Genomic DNA, 14,532 nt, shown 5'->3' on the forward strand with positions numbered 1-14,532 from the left:
CTTCAGTCTACTTTTTTTTTTCTTCTCTTTGAGCTTCTTTCATCTTTTCCCAACATTATGTATGTCAGTTAATTGAAGAAAAAAAAAAAAAAAAACACCATTTCAACTTTATGCTGTTCACTTGCACTCTATTCACTCTTGTTCAAATTTATGTTTATTCAGTCTGACAACATTTCTCAATCCACATTTTATTTTTGTTTGTTCATTCTTTTATGTACAGTATATGTAACATACTATGTTTTATTTAGCCATAGACAGTTTGCTACTATTTTAAAAAAACTTCTAATTGTTAGGTGGTGTTATTGGTACTTAAGCATCTATAACTTTTTTTTTTTTTTCATTTTGAGCATACTCTGAATAATAAAGCCCAGAGTGTCCCCTTTCCAAAGATACATGAACTGTGAATGTAGACCAAATCATTCAGAAACTGTTAATGTTTTAGTTTGGGAAGGTCATTTTTGAGAAAATGCCTTTGACGATGAGGGAGAGAAGGACATCGATATGGTCTCGGCAAACTTTTTACAGAAATCTCATTTTCATGCTATCCTCATCAAATTTAAAATAAAAACCAAGAAAACACTTGGCTTTCATGGCATATTTTAAACTAACATTTACATAACATTAATGTTTTTGTGTGTTTGTATATGGAAAAACAAATATTGAACACAACAAAAATTAAAATCATGACTTCATAATGTATAACTTTTTATGTTTTTTAACATATAACTTACTTTTAACATTTAAAAGTAACATATAACTTACTTTTACCACAGTAAAGCTCAAAGTGTCTTCTTTCCAATGATTCAGAACTTTTGTTTGTAGCTTACTGGAGTCAGGAACTGTTACTATTTAAAGTTAGGTAGGTGTAAATCCCCAAAATTGAGTGCTAAATTAATAACAATTTGAACAATAATGCTAAATAACGACATTAGATAACTTTGTAAAACAGTTATTATATGATTTTTTTTACAGTGTTGCAGGCAAGAAAAGTAGATGTAGTTTTCTCATACAGTTTTTTGACAAACAAAACATAAGTTAAGGCTGTGGCATAAGCAAGAGGCAATGAGTATGTTCACATGGACACCAATAATCCAGTTGTAATATGATTAAAACAATACTCTACCATATAAACAGTAATTTTTGATTTCCTTAATCCCACTAAAGTCATAATCGAACTAAACTGAAATCGAATTCAGACGTGTGGACTATGCCGATTTTAGTCACATTATTGAAGTGCAGTACAGATATGTAAGCACCTTAATCAATCTATTACTGTTATTATCCTGTTGTGACAGGATATTCAATACACACGGCAGTTTGACACTATTCTCTGCACCTACTGAGTCAGTAAAGGACCACAGACACCTGCATTGCAAAATGCAGAGTATTTTTTTTTTTCTTATATGGAGGGCTATATCAAACTCCATTAAAACTACACCATTCCAACAGCTCATAGTTGCATCCAATATCTTGTTTGTCAAGGGGGGCATGCATGAAATGTTCTTGAATGAAAGTGAAAGTGCCAAACTGCAGTTAAGCAAAGTCGACAAAATAAGAATTAAACACCCGAAACAACATGAAACTCTGGAGGAAACGTAGATAGCACGGTGACGATGTAGCCCCTTTCACACAGTGATAAAGACAAATATGCTGAAAATTTCTGGAACGACTTTACCAGTAATTTCAAAAAAGCGCTGTTAAAACAGGCAAGAATGTTACAGAATTTTTCGGGAAAAGACCATTCACAACTCCATTGCAATATACCAGTAAATTCTGACATCATTAACCAGAAATGACCTCTAAACCGCTGCGCTTGTATTTGTTAACATTTGACTACATAACAACCTCTGTGGATGGATCAGTATTGTTAACAACTTTCGCATGTCGAGATGTTCATAATATGTGTGTGTGTGCTGGCGCTCACCAGCTGCTTTTAGTGCACACGAGTCAGAGCTTGAAGGTAAACAAGCAACGGCTTATCATAAGCATTTCATCGATAATTATTCACACAGTTGGCATTAAAAAGGAACATAGGAATGTTATCTGACTAACATCTAGCAACTAAATGTGTCTGGGAAAACATTCACACGGACGTGAATGTGTCTGAGTGTTCTGATTGGCTAAAGTAGATGTCTTACGACAGCACATTCTAGACGTGAACGCGCTCTTTCAGGTAATCTTCCTTCTGCGGTCACACAGCGCAGCATTCCGGCAAATTACCGGTAATGTTTCAACTTCTCTTTCCAGAAAATAGCCGGATTGAATTTGCCTGTTCACACATACAGACCTTTTCAGAAAATTGCTGGTAATTTTCCGGAAAAGTCTGTATGTGTGAAAGTGGCTAATGACATTAATCGAATTGTGTGCTATATCATGTAAAACGAGATCATGAAAGGAGCATTCAAAAAGTAAACACCTTAATCATATTATTTTCTTGTTCAAATTAAGGCAAATAATTTGATAACTGATGTCCATGTAAATGTTTGGATTGACAAATAAGTAATAATGCAAACATTAATCACCATATACATGAATAACAGGGAACTAAACAAGACACAGGTGAACTCAATTAGTAACAATAAAAAGAAAGCAGGGGATATGAATAACCAACATAAACTAACATAAACGTGAAACTATATAAGCAAATGTACTTCAAATTAAGAGTCTCTAGACCTGCTGAAGATATGCAAGCAATAATAACACACGTTTGTCATGAATACTTCTTTTTTTTCCAAATGTTACCCTGTAGATTCTGCTTTTATTTTATTCCATAAACTGACACTGTTTTGAACAGATTCATGAACAGTTAACTATGTTTTGAGTGCATTGTCCTCTTTTTCTCCTGCTATTTAGGCAGAAAAACTTTGCTCGTGGCATTGAGCAGCAGCTCCCGGATGGCATGGTGGTGGCGTCAGTGCCGAATGAAGCCCAGTGTCATGAGGAACTGTCTGACCCAGTGCCTGATCCAGAATACCTCACTGGTAAGAATGATTAATCACACTTTATATATACAGTGACTACCGCAGCCTGCAGTCTTTTGAGAAGACACTTACACCCAAGTATATCAAAATATTCAGTGGAAGAATCTTTCCATTTATCTAAAAGATGCACATATTTGTGTCTGACGGTTGTCTTAACATTTCAAAATCTTTAAACTGTTGTTTTGGAGCAGTGGTTTATTTGAAGCTATTTGATGCTGGAAACTAGCATGAGCGATAAAACCTATAAATAATAAAGCATTGTAACTAGGGATGTCCCGATCAGTTTTTTTTGCCCTAGAGTCAGAGGCATTTGATTTTGAGTATCTACCAATATCGAAACCCAATCCGATACTTCATAAAAAAGGAATAAAGAAGAGCGAAGAAACGGATCCAGGATTTTCCTTATTTTCTATTTATTTCACCTTAATTTAACATTCAACAACTCTGTTATCATACAGAGCACTTTTGTAAGGTAGCTTGAACAATCAAGTAATAAATAACATCAATTCTTTGTTTTTGGACTTTAGTGCAACAGTAAATATATAAATTTCAGTAAACATAAAAACAAACAGCACCTCAACTTAAAATACCAGTCAGGCAATCCCAAGTGTACATATTTCACAGTTACCTTTAGCAATGTTGTCGTCATCAACTTTATAATACCTCTAGACTGCAGACATACTCGTGCATTCTGTTTCAAGCTGCTTTCATGTTCTACTTTGTTTGCATTTAACCAATAGCGTCTCTGCAACAAAGTGATGTCATGCGCATGGATTGCTGTTTCTGTGTGAGGTCAAGAACTCTGTGCCACCGCATAATACATACATATATTTTCAAGTTCTGATCAGGAGGTAACATCTTACCGTACGTTCACACCGAAAGCGGCGAGAGCGTCAAAGTAGCCGGAAGTCATTAATTTTCAATGAGAGCCGGCGGCGATAGTCGGCGATAAGCGGCGAGGAGCAGGGCGGCGCGTCTTCGGGCGTGAGCGTCGGCGGCAAGCAATTAGAATGAAGACGTCCATCGCTTGATAGCAGTTCAGAGAACACAGAGCTGTGAACTTTGGTTTCGACCATAGTTGTTCCCAAGGGTTTGATTATTGCGGTCGCCGGATTTCCAATTATTTACAATTTTTTCCTACAGGAACATACATTAAATAAGTTACTGGCGAGTTAGTGATGTGCATTAATGTTATACAAATTTATCTTAAAAAAGAGGGAGTCTCACTCGATGTGACAGTAGAAAACAGTACTGCTGCTTCAGGATATTTCAGACATATGGACACATATTGGATAAATAGAGCAAAGCCACACCACACGCAACTTGATCTTCCATTGTTGTATGAATTTGATAAGAAGTGCGCAACATTTTACGCTAGAAACATGTTTTATGCAGGAATGTAACTGATATGCTGCAACGGCTCCTTTAAATATGAGATCAATGTAGCGAGTTTTGACACTCTCGCCGCCGGAGCTGAAGGCAGAGAGCGTTGTCGCCAGGGCGGCCAGAGCGACCTTGGACGCTCTCGCCGCTTTCGGTGTGAACGTACGGTTATTCCGATTTCGTCTGAAACTGCATGATCGGGCCTGATTTCAAGATCAGATCTGGACATTACTATATATAACTTCTTTATACATGTCTTTATGTTTATCATATCCTCCCTCAACTCAGATTCATGCAGGGCAAAGCTTGGTGTTGTGTTTTGTTGGCTTGGATTGTTTACTCCCACTGTTTCTTAAAAATCATGTTCCTTCCATTAGATAATTGTTTAAGTCTTTTAAATGAATACAGTTATATTGACAATAAAATTAACATGTCTACAGGTGTCTACATGTCTAAGCTATATCTTTTTTTAAAGTCTAAATAGCAAACCATCATTATACAATAACTTGCCAAATTATCATAATCTGCCTAGTTAACCTAATTAAGCCTTTAAATGTCACTTTAAAAAAAATATCCAATGAAATATTATTTGCTGTCATCATGGCAAAGATAAAATAAATCAGTTATTAGAAAGAAGTTTTTGAAACTGTTATGTTTAGAAATGTGTTGAAAAAAATCTTCTCTTCGTTACACAGAAACTGGGGAAAAAATAAACGGGGGCTAATAATTCAGGGGGGGGGGGACAAAAATTCTGACTGGATGCACATTTACAAACACATTTTATTTTTTCACAAAATATCAATAATTACATAAACAAATAGTAATCTCCACAAAGTGTTGATAAAGCTTTGACAACTTTCTTAGTCCTACAGCTTATAAATGTTTGTCTTGATTAAATAAGCCTCTTAATCTCGCCCTTGACCTTATTTAAGTAATTCCACTTCTTCTATTGCTGATTCCACAATAGTAGCACTTCACTTGGTTTTTCTGCTTATCGTGATCCCAACAAGGCCATGCAGCATTTCTGAAATCATTTCTTGTATAATTTGGGTTATGGCTTCACTTGACAGCATTTAAAGCTACAATTTACTATACAGCAGCCTTTATTTATTTATTTTTTCAAAAAGCTGTCTGGATTTCAGATCAAACTGCACCGTGTCTATCTTCAATTTTGGTGTGCTTTTATTATGTGCGTTTGGTCAAGTGGTACATATTATCTCCTGGCAGATTAAGTGGATGGTGAAGAGGCAGAAAACGGAGAGGTTATTAACAAAATAATTGTCAAGGCTTTCTGGATGCTTGTTGCCTCTGTCAGGATTTATTAGCTGACCAATCAGACTTCTTTCTGGAGCTACGCAAATACGAGTATTCTGTACAAAATACCCTAAATACTGCAGGGGGTCACTTTTCATGCTTGTGTTAATGAGAAAGAAAAAGGGGAAATCCTGTCCTGTCAAATGAGGCTTCAGAAAGCCGCATCTTTCATCATATTCTTCCCTCTGGCTTCGGCCACCCATATCAGGCTGCCAGAGAATGAAGGATTATAGTCCTTAAGGTTCTATGTAAAATTCACAGCAGGAAAGGCCAAACAGAATAGATTTTTTTTTTTCTTGTTTATTGTTTTCTTGGTCAGCCTGCTGTTTGGAAACCGCACTATGTTATGTTCAATCATTTATTTAAGTTTTTGATTATGTGTGAAGCATCATTCACTTTATGCATGATTAAAACATCCAGACAGATTTAGCACTTTAAATGTTTCTGCCATATTTTGTGATGTCAGTTGGGTTGTTTTAATTAAAAATAAATTTGTAAATTAATGAGTTATTAATAATTTATCAGAGCTTGATGAAAAAATGTGTACAAATGAAGATTCAGCACTCAATAACACACTAAATAAACATTCACTTAGCTGATTTTGGAAATCAAGTATAAAATGCAAATGTTGTAATTTAGCTAAATAAAGTTATTTTTTTTAAAGGTGCCATGTTTTTATTCTTTTTTAGACAACAATGATTATTTGGTGAAATTACCCTATTTTTAATTGCAACAGATGAAAATATGTGTTATTCTGACCAATTGTAGCTAATAAATCTAGATAAACTTTTCTTTCTTTCTTTCTTTCTTTCTTTCTTTCTTTCTTTCTTTCTTTCTTTCTTTCTTTCTTTCTTTCGTTCTTTCTTTCTTTTGTTTCTTTCTTTCTATTTATTTTTTTATATATTATTTTATTTTGGTTTGTTTTTTTGTTTATCTATATGTTATAGCTGCAAACACAGATACTTTATAAGATTACTTTATATATTTTTTATTTGTATTTAATAGATATTTGCCTTCAATATTTACACTAAGGACTCTATCATACACCAGATGCAATAAGAAGCAAGACATGTATGGCACAATTTGTTACTATTTTCAAACCAACGCAACTATAATTTTAACATTTTGTGCCACGCTGTTTAAATAGCAAATCTAAAAAAGTATGTTTTTGTTGTAAAGTTGTGTGTTAAGGCGCATTGTTTGCATGTTACTATTTTGGGAAACTAAAATAGACTGCATAGTTTGCCCACCTGTCTGGTTTTGGAGACATATGCATCACAATTTAGGGCATAAGAATAGAATGTGTGTTTGGATTGTTTTTTTTTTTTAGTGCACTTTGTTATTATTGTTAATTAATTAATTTGCTGGAAATTAAAATAAATTTTTTTAATAGTTTTGAAGCAAATATGAAATTAAATATGAAGGCTAATGGATGTCTTCAGTGGAGTTTCTACCGTTTCCTTACTCCACGAAAGTAAATAAGTAAAATAAAGAGTAAAAGTAAAGTAAAGAGAAAGTAAAGAGGCTGAGTGGAGGAGGTTTGTTCTTGTTCCGCGTATAGATGGAACTGGTTGTACGCTGTAGTGAAAAGTTCAGTTTTTTCCAATTTTTTAGAATTTGCACTTAGATCATAACAATAGAGCCCAAAATTATAATAATACATAATAAAATAATAAAACTCTAAAAAACAAATAATAATATTCTAAAATAATAGTATTCTTTGTAAGTTCATTTATTCTATTTTATTTATTAATTTATTTATAGCAGTATGTATAATTTCTATATTTTATTTGTAGTTGTTCTAATTGAGCTCTTTAAATGATCACCCCTAGTTGTTACCCTGCTAATTTTGCCCTGTTCAAATTTTAAAGAAGCCAAAGCTGACATTTATCACACTTTACAGCTATTTTATTACGGCCAGCTTGAATCCCCAACCACCGTTCAACTCCAATTTGTAATCCAGTCTAAAGGTCAGGAGAGTATGAAATGGTCCTGCGTGGCTCTGTAATATTGCCCGAGCTACCGGGAGGTGCAGGTGCTTTTCCTCAATGAAACAGTGGTTGACATAGCTGGTCTTCAGACATAATGGTTAAGGCATCAGGTGAGACTTATGAGAGGTCATATTGGATACTTGCGGGAAGATTAAAATGGGTAATCTAGAAGAGTCATCCTCTGTCAGTCAAGCTTGAGGCATTGGCTATGAAGACAGAGGTTATTTATCTGTTATGAGCAGGTGGTTCAGTGCTGATTTCTCCAGCTCTTCACACTTGCACCTGATTCTCCCCAAGAGCCTTTTATTGCAAGAACTGCAAATTATGTCTAATACATTTCTCATTAGTCATATGAGACACGTGTGCGCCAGTCAGATGTTTAATTAAAGGAATAAAAATGGCTTTGGAGTGCACATCTTCAGTTCTTTCACAATCACCTCTATTGATTCCAGTCTTTTGTCACCGTACAAGATACTTTAAGTGTTTCCAGCAGCTGTTGTGGTAATTTTTAATGTATAACAAGAAAAAAAATTATGTTATAATGTTGCTTGAAAACTGCGTATTTATCTTTTTTCTGACCGAGAAAAATAATCAAGTTGGTAAGATAGAACATTTACATTTACATTTACATTTAGTCATTTAGCAGACGCTTTTATCCAAAGCGACTTACAAATGAGGACAAGGAAGCAATTTACACAACTAAGAGCAACAATGAATAAGTACTAAAGGCAAGTTTCAGGTCTGTAAAGTCTAAGAAGGGAAGTGTTAGTAGTAGTTTTTTTTTTTTTTTTTGTACAGTTAGTGTGATATTCAAAGAGGCAATTGCAGATTAGGAAGTGAAGTGGAGACTAAATAGTTGAGTTTTTAGTCGTTTCTTGAAAATAGCGAGTGACTCTGCTGTTCTGATGCAGTTAGGGAGTTCATTCCACCAACTGGGCAAATTGAGCGTGAGCGTTCGCGAAAGTGATTTTTTCCCTCTTTGGGATGGAACCACGAGGCGACGTTCATTCACAGAACGCAAGTTTCTGGAGGGCACATAGATCTGCAGAAGTGAGTGTAGATAAGAAGGTGCTAGGCCAGAAGTCACTTTGTAGGCAAACATCAGAGTTTTGAATTTGATGCGAGCAGCAACTGGCAGCCAGTGCAAACGGACTAGCAGCGGAGTGACATGTGCTCGTTTAGGTTCATTGAAGACAACTCGTGCTGCTGCATTCTGGAGCAGTTGAAGAGGCTTGATAGAGTTAGCTGGAAGCCCAGCTAGTAGAGAGTTGCAGTAATCCAGTTTGGAGAGAACAAGAGCTTGAACAAGGAGTTGAGCTGCATGTTCAGATAAGAAGGGTCGGATCTTTCTGATGTTACAGAGTGCAAATCTGCACGATCGAGCAGTTCTAGAAATGTGGTCAGAGAAGTTTAGTTGGTCATCAATCGTTACTCCAAGGCTTTTCACCATTTTGGATGCAGTAATGGTTGCCCCATCCATCTGGATTGAAAAGTTATGGTGTAGAGTCGGGTTGGCAGAAACTACAAGCATTTCCGTTTTTTGCGAGGTTCAGCTGAAGATGATGATCTTTCATCCAGTGTGAAATATCCAACAGGCAGGCTGAGATACGAGCTGGAACCGAGGGATCATCAGGATGAAAAGAGAGGTATAGTTGGGTATCATCAGCATAGCAGTGGTAGGAGAATCCATGTCTCTGGATGACTGGTCCTAGAGATGATGTGTAGATGGAGAAGAGAAGTGGCCCAAGAACAGAGCCTTGAGGTACCCCAGTGTTTAGATGCTGTAGGTTGGACACCTCTCCCCTCCAAGACACCCTGAAAACAAGGTTGAAAGAAAGGAAGAAAGGAAGAAAACAAGGTTGTTGTTAGAAGCGGTGTAAGAGAGGCCAGCAGGGGGCACTCTACCTGTGGTCTGTGTGAGTCCTAATGCCCCAGTAAAAGTGAAGGGGACACTAAACTGTCAGTGGGTGCCTTCTTTCGCATGAGACGTTAAACCGAGGTCCTAAAACTCTGTGGTTATTAAATTCTATGACACTTCTAGTAAAAGAGTATGGGTGTAACCCTGTTGTCCTGGCCAAAGTCCCTCAGCTTTTACGATCATGACCTCCCAATCATTCCCATCCACCAAATTGGCTCTATCACAGACTCTTTACTCCAACTCTTCACTTGTGTAGTGATTGCACTGGTGTCGTTGTACTGTGGCTGTTGTCGCATCACCCAAGTGAATGCTGCACACTGGTGGTGGTGTGGAGAGACCCCCCCCTCAAGATTGTGAAGTGCTTTGGGTGTCTGGCCATACACAATAAATGCGCTACATAAATACACATTACAATCATCACAATATTTGGATGTGGATATTTGATGTTAATGTTTGGACTAGGTCTGCAATTCAACTATATGTATACACTTATCGGACACTTTATTAGGTATACCTGTCCAACAGCTTGTAAATGTAAATTTTTAATCAACCAATCACATGGCAGCAACTTTTGCATTGATTCATGTAGACATGGTCAAGAAGATCTGCTGCAGATCAAACCGAGCATCAGAATGGGAAAGAAAGATGATTTAAGGGACTTTGAACGTGGCATGGTTGTTGGTGCCAGACGGGCTGGTCTGAGTATTTCAGAAAGTATTGATCTACTGGGATTTTCACGCACAACCATCTCTAGTGTTATCAGAGAATGGTCAGAAAAAGAGAAAATATCCAGTGAGCGGCAATTCTGTGGGAGCAGGTGCCTTGATGATGCCAGAGGAGAATGGCCAGACTGGTTCGAGCTGATAGAAAGACAGTAACTCAAATAACCACTTTTTACAACTGTGGTATACAGAAGACCATCTCTGAACACACAACACATCGAACCTTGAGGCAGATGGGCTACAGCAGCAGAAGACCACATTGGGTATCACTCCTGTCAGCTCCTGACAGGCTTACCAAAATTGGACATTAGAAGATTGGAAAAATGTTGCCTGGTCTGATGAATCTCGATTTCTGCTACAACATTCAGGTGGCATGGTCAGAATTGGCGTCAACAACATAAAAACATGGATCCTTTCTACGTTGTATCAACAATTCAGGCTGGTGGTGATGGTGTAATGGTGTGGGGGATATTTTCATGGCACACTTTGGCACCATTAGTACCAACTGAACATTGTGTTAATGCCACAGTGTACATGAGTACTGTTCGTTACCCTGTCCATTCCTTTTTTGACCACAATGTAAATATCTTATGATAACTATTTCTCGCAGGGTAACGCATAATTTCCTGAAGCGCAAATCATCTCAGACTGGTTACCTGAACATGACAATGAGTTCAATGTACTCAAATGACCTTCACACTCACCAGTTCTCAATCCAATAGAGCACATTTTGGATGTGGTGGAATGGGAGATTCGAATCATGAATGTGGACCAATCATGTCAATATGGACCAAAACTTCTGAGGAATATGTCCAATACCTTGTTGAATCTATGTCATAAAGCATTAAGGCAGTTCTGAAGACAAAAGTGGGTCCAACTCAGTACTAGTAAGGTGTTTCTAATAAAGTGTCCAGTGTGAGTATATTTACTGTGTAGTATACTGCTTTATACAGTATATTGGTTTAAAGCAACCGGTGATGGAATGATCTAATTAATCACATATAAACAAGTAGCGTGCATGGTTAAAATGTGTTAAAAATGTGTTAAAAAGAAAATAGAAAAGAAGTTGTAAGTGTAAGAAGACCAAAGCTGAAACTTCAATATAAGCAATGTAAGCAACCACAATCAACAATAGCAACAGCAAAATAAGGAAACAAACAATACAATCCAAACATATGTGTAGTTGTCCTAGTTACATTAAAATAGAATAGAATAGAATAAGCTTCTCATTTGTGTTTTGACCTTTAAGTAAGTGAATTTGTAAATGAAGTGTCTCCAAGTTGTTACTAAATGAAACTTTTCTGGAAATTTTGGGACAATTTGTTTGAAATGCAGCTCCATATAAGAATGGGGTAAAAAAAAAAAAGAGTGTTTTAACTCCAGTTTTGAGTAAAGCTTTTGTTTCTTGCCCGTGCCCTTAATACATCATTGCTGTGTTTTTCCCTCGACTGTGTTGAGGCTTCAGTTTTGGAAACTCGCCTGAGGTTAAATTAGTCACTAGCTCATGTAATTGGGCACGGAATGGGCAAGTGGCACATACCCGAGCAGTCGTTGATGTTATCAGGCCTCTGCCACCCTCCCTTGCGGATTTGGGCAAGTTGGTGCGACGGTCAGTGTATTTGTCACTATGTCAGCACTCCTGGAGCCGTTCCTCCCAACCCTCTCAGGGCAACGCATTCATCTTTCTATTCATCTCTGGGTTGGAAGTCATTCATCATAGGACCAGCGAACTCCATCAATTATTCCAATGGGAAAGGAAGAAGGCCGAGAAGCTTTGAAAGGCAAATACATCTTGATTTAATTGGAATGCAGGTAGAAAGCACATTGGCACTAAGCAGATTTCCTGCTGGATGAAAGAAAGGAGGGAAATCATCTCTGCCTCCTGATGCATATGGTGACTCACATTCACGGCCACAGATGGAGATTCGTTGAGGGTGGGGGTGTTGGGGTTAAGCAACACTTGTCTTTGTGACATGCAATTCGCCGGGGGATTCGTTCAAAGGCATGCGCGCGGTTTCATGGCAATCGGAATGAAAATGCTAAAAGAAATCACTTCAAAACACACATTACATGATGCAAAAACGCCACAGGTGCTACAGCCTGCTGGGCAGCACCGGGTGGTGAACGGAAGATGAATAGATGGCATTGATCATCAAACACAAAGGAGGCTGCAAAAAAAAAAAGAGAAAGATTGAGTGAAATGGCTGACACATGGATTTCTCACCACTCCTTAAGAATTAGCTGTGCTTGGGCAATCTCCCGAATGCAGCTCTTCAAGACAGCGCAGAAGTGACAAGGTCCAGATTTAATCGGATGGATCCAATCAAGTTAGGCCTTTGTGGCTGCTCTGCAGTGGGAGTTCCTATAATCCCAGAGAAAGACCTGGCAGGATCGATGAGCTGAAGATTTCCTGTTTCATGTCTGGATCTCTTTCATCACTGCTCATGTGTGCAGATACCACCTTGCAGTTTCAGTCCGTGAGCTTTCCCAGTCGCTACATGGGAAGGAGTGGAACTGATGAGTATCTACTCTGCCTTTAGTGCTTGGCAGTATGTTATTTCTGCTTGAGTTCTATCACGGACAGTTTTGCCGTCTGGCAGAAGGTGTGTGAGAGTCGGAATGTGACCTTGCTATGAATTTTAAAACTTGGTCCGTGTCTTTTGTGATATACTGCTTTGGTGCTTGTTATTTTGAATCTGTTATCTCTCATCTCTAGTATATATCTAGTGTGTTACAGGGTTGTGCACAATTCAGAGTTGACAAATTGGCTCCCTCTCTATTCATGAGAATGTGAATTGAAATGTCAGGAAGAAAAATTTACTGAATTGTGATTTAACGCAGGTGTTATGAGAAGTGATATGTTGTTAATTAGTTCATATGCAAATGAAGAGTATATTAAGTATGTAAGCCACTTTATTAACTGTACCTTGTCATCACTAAATTGGATGTTCTTTTGCAATGAAAATGTTCTTAAGTTTTGTGGCAAAGATTCTGCAAAGTTCTTAAAACTTTTCTCTAATATTTCAATCCATTTTGTGGTCCATTTATTGCTACTTTACTGTAATTACAACTGGTGCATGCTGAGGTCATTTGATTTTGAGTTCTGTCATGTTCAAGAAACCAGCTTGAGATCGCTTAATGGGTCGTTCACATACTGCATCTTTTTTTTCAACTCAGGTTCATTAATTCAAATGTAAAAAGTTCTTTATAGTGCTTTTTTTTTACTTTTAGACATGATGTGAACAGCCCTGCACAACAATAAACAGCATTCACCAGATTATGTTCTATTGCTCGGCATCATTGTGTTTTTACGGTGCCAAGTGCACGCACACACACACACACACACACACACACACACTGTGAACACACCTGGAGCACTTGGTAGCTATTGCTGAAGCACCTGGGAAGCGGTTGGGGGTTTGGTGTCTTGCTCTAGGGACTCTCCTCAGCCATGGTATTGCCACCTCAGCCATGGATGGTGGCCAGAGCTTCTGGTGCTGGTGCCAGGACTCAAAACTGCGACTTGTGATCACAAGTTCAGATTTCTAACCATTAGGCCATGGCTGTGCATTGTTGTAATCAACCCAGGCTCATTGTGGAAACGTAGCCCCGCGGACATTTCTGCGGACCGCGATTTACGTCCCGGGAGGTACGTATTCGAGCGGTTTTTGTTTTCGCGGATCCGCGAGAGGCCGCTGTGCACGCTTTTTCGCGGGAGCGCGCGCCGTTCTTTAGACTTTTACAATAAATAAAATAAATAAACAAGATCCTACTTAATAATAATGAAATAATAATAATAGTTATTATTATTAAGCTTTTTTCATTTCTTAATAAATGGCCTGTTTTAAGGTTGTTTACACCAAATTATAAATGACTATCACATCTAAATATACCCAGCAGAAATTAGGTAAAAGCGAATCTGGCCATTAACTTCTGAGCTCTGGCATGAAAAATACATTTCTCACTGGATTTTCTTTTTTTTTTCTTTCTTTCTTTCTTTCTTTCTTTCTTTCTTTCTTTCTTTCTTTCTTTCTTTCTTTCTTTCTTTCTTTCTTTCTTCTTTTTTTTTTTTGTAAACCATTTTGTAGAAATGGTTGTGTGAGTAGAAAAAAAACTGCTTTATGGAACCAAACCACATCAAAAAAAAGTCAAACTGTGTTTCTGTCTAAAAACCTACCACAAAATGTGAAATGTAATGTCAAATGTAATTATGTGTCCTCTTT

At 37.5% G+C, this 14,532-nt stretch overlaps 1 protein-coding gene across 4 annotated transcripts in view; it reads left to right on the top strand.

Moving 5' to 3' along the window:
- Window positions 1-14,532, top strand: part of astn1 (astrotactin 1) — a 410,547-nt gene that overhangs the window by 237,533 nt on the left and 158,482 nt on the right. For all 4 annotated transcript variants that reach the window (XM_003197882.7, XM_021467632.3, XM_017351897.4 and 1 more), the window contains one exon: window positions 2,854-2,981. In XM_003197882.7, coding sequence (XP_003197930.4) covers window positions 2,854-2,981 — 128 coding nt within the window. The remainder of the gene's footprint in view (window positions 1-2,853; window positions 2,982-14,532) is intronic.

This window comes from Danio rerio, chromosome 2, assembly GCF_049306965.1.
Source record: "Danio rerio strain Tuebingen ecotype United States chromosome 2, GRCz12tu, whole genome shotgun sequence".
In the NCBI taxonomy this organism is placed as follows: domain Eukaryota; kingdom Metazoa; phylum Chordata; class Actinopteri; order Cypriniformes; family Danionidae; genus Danio; species Danio rerio.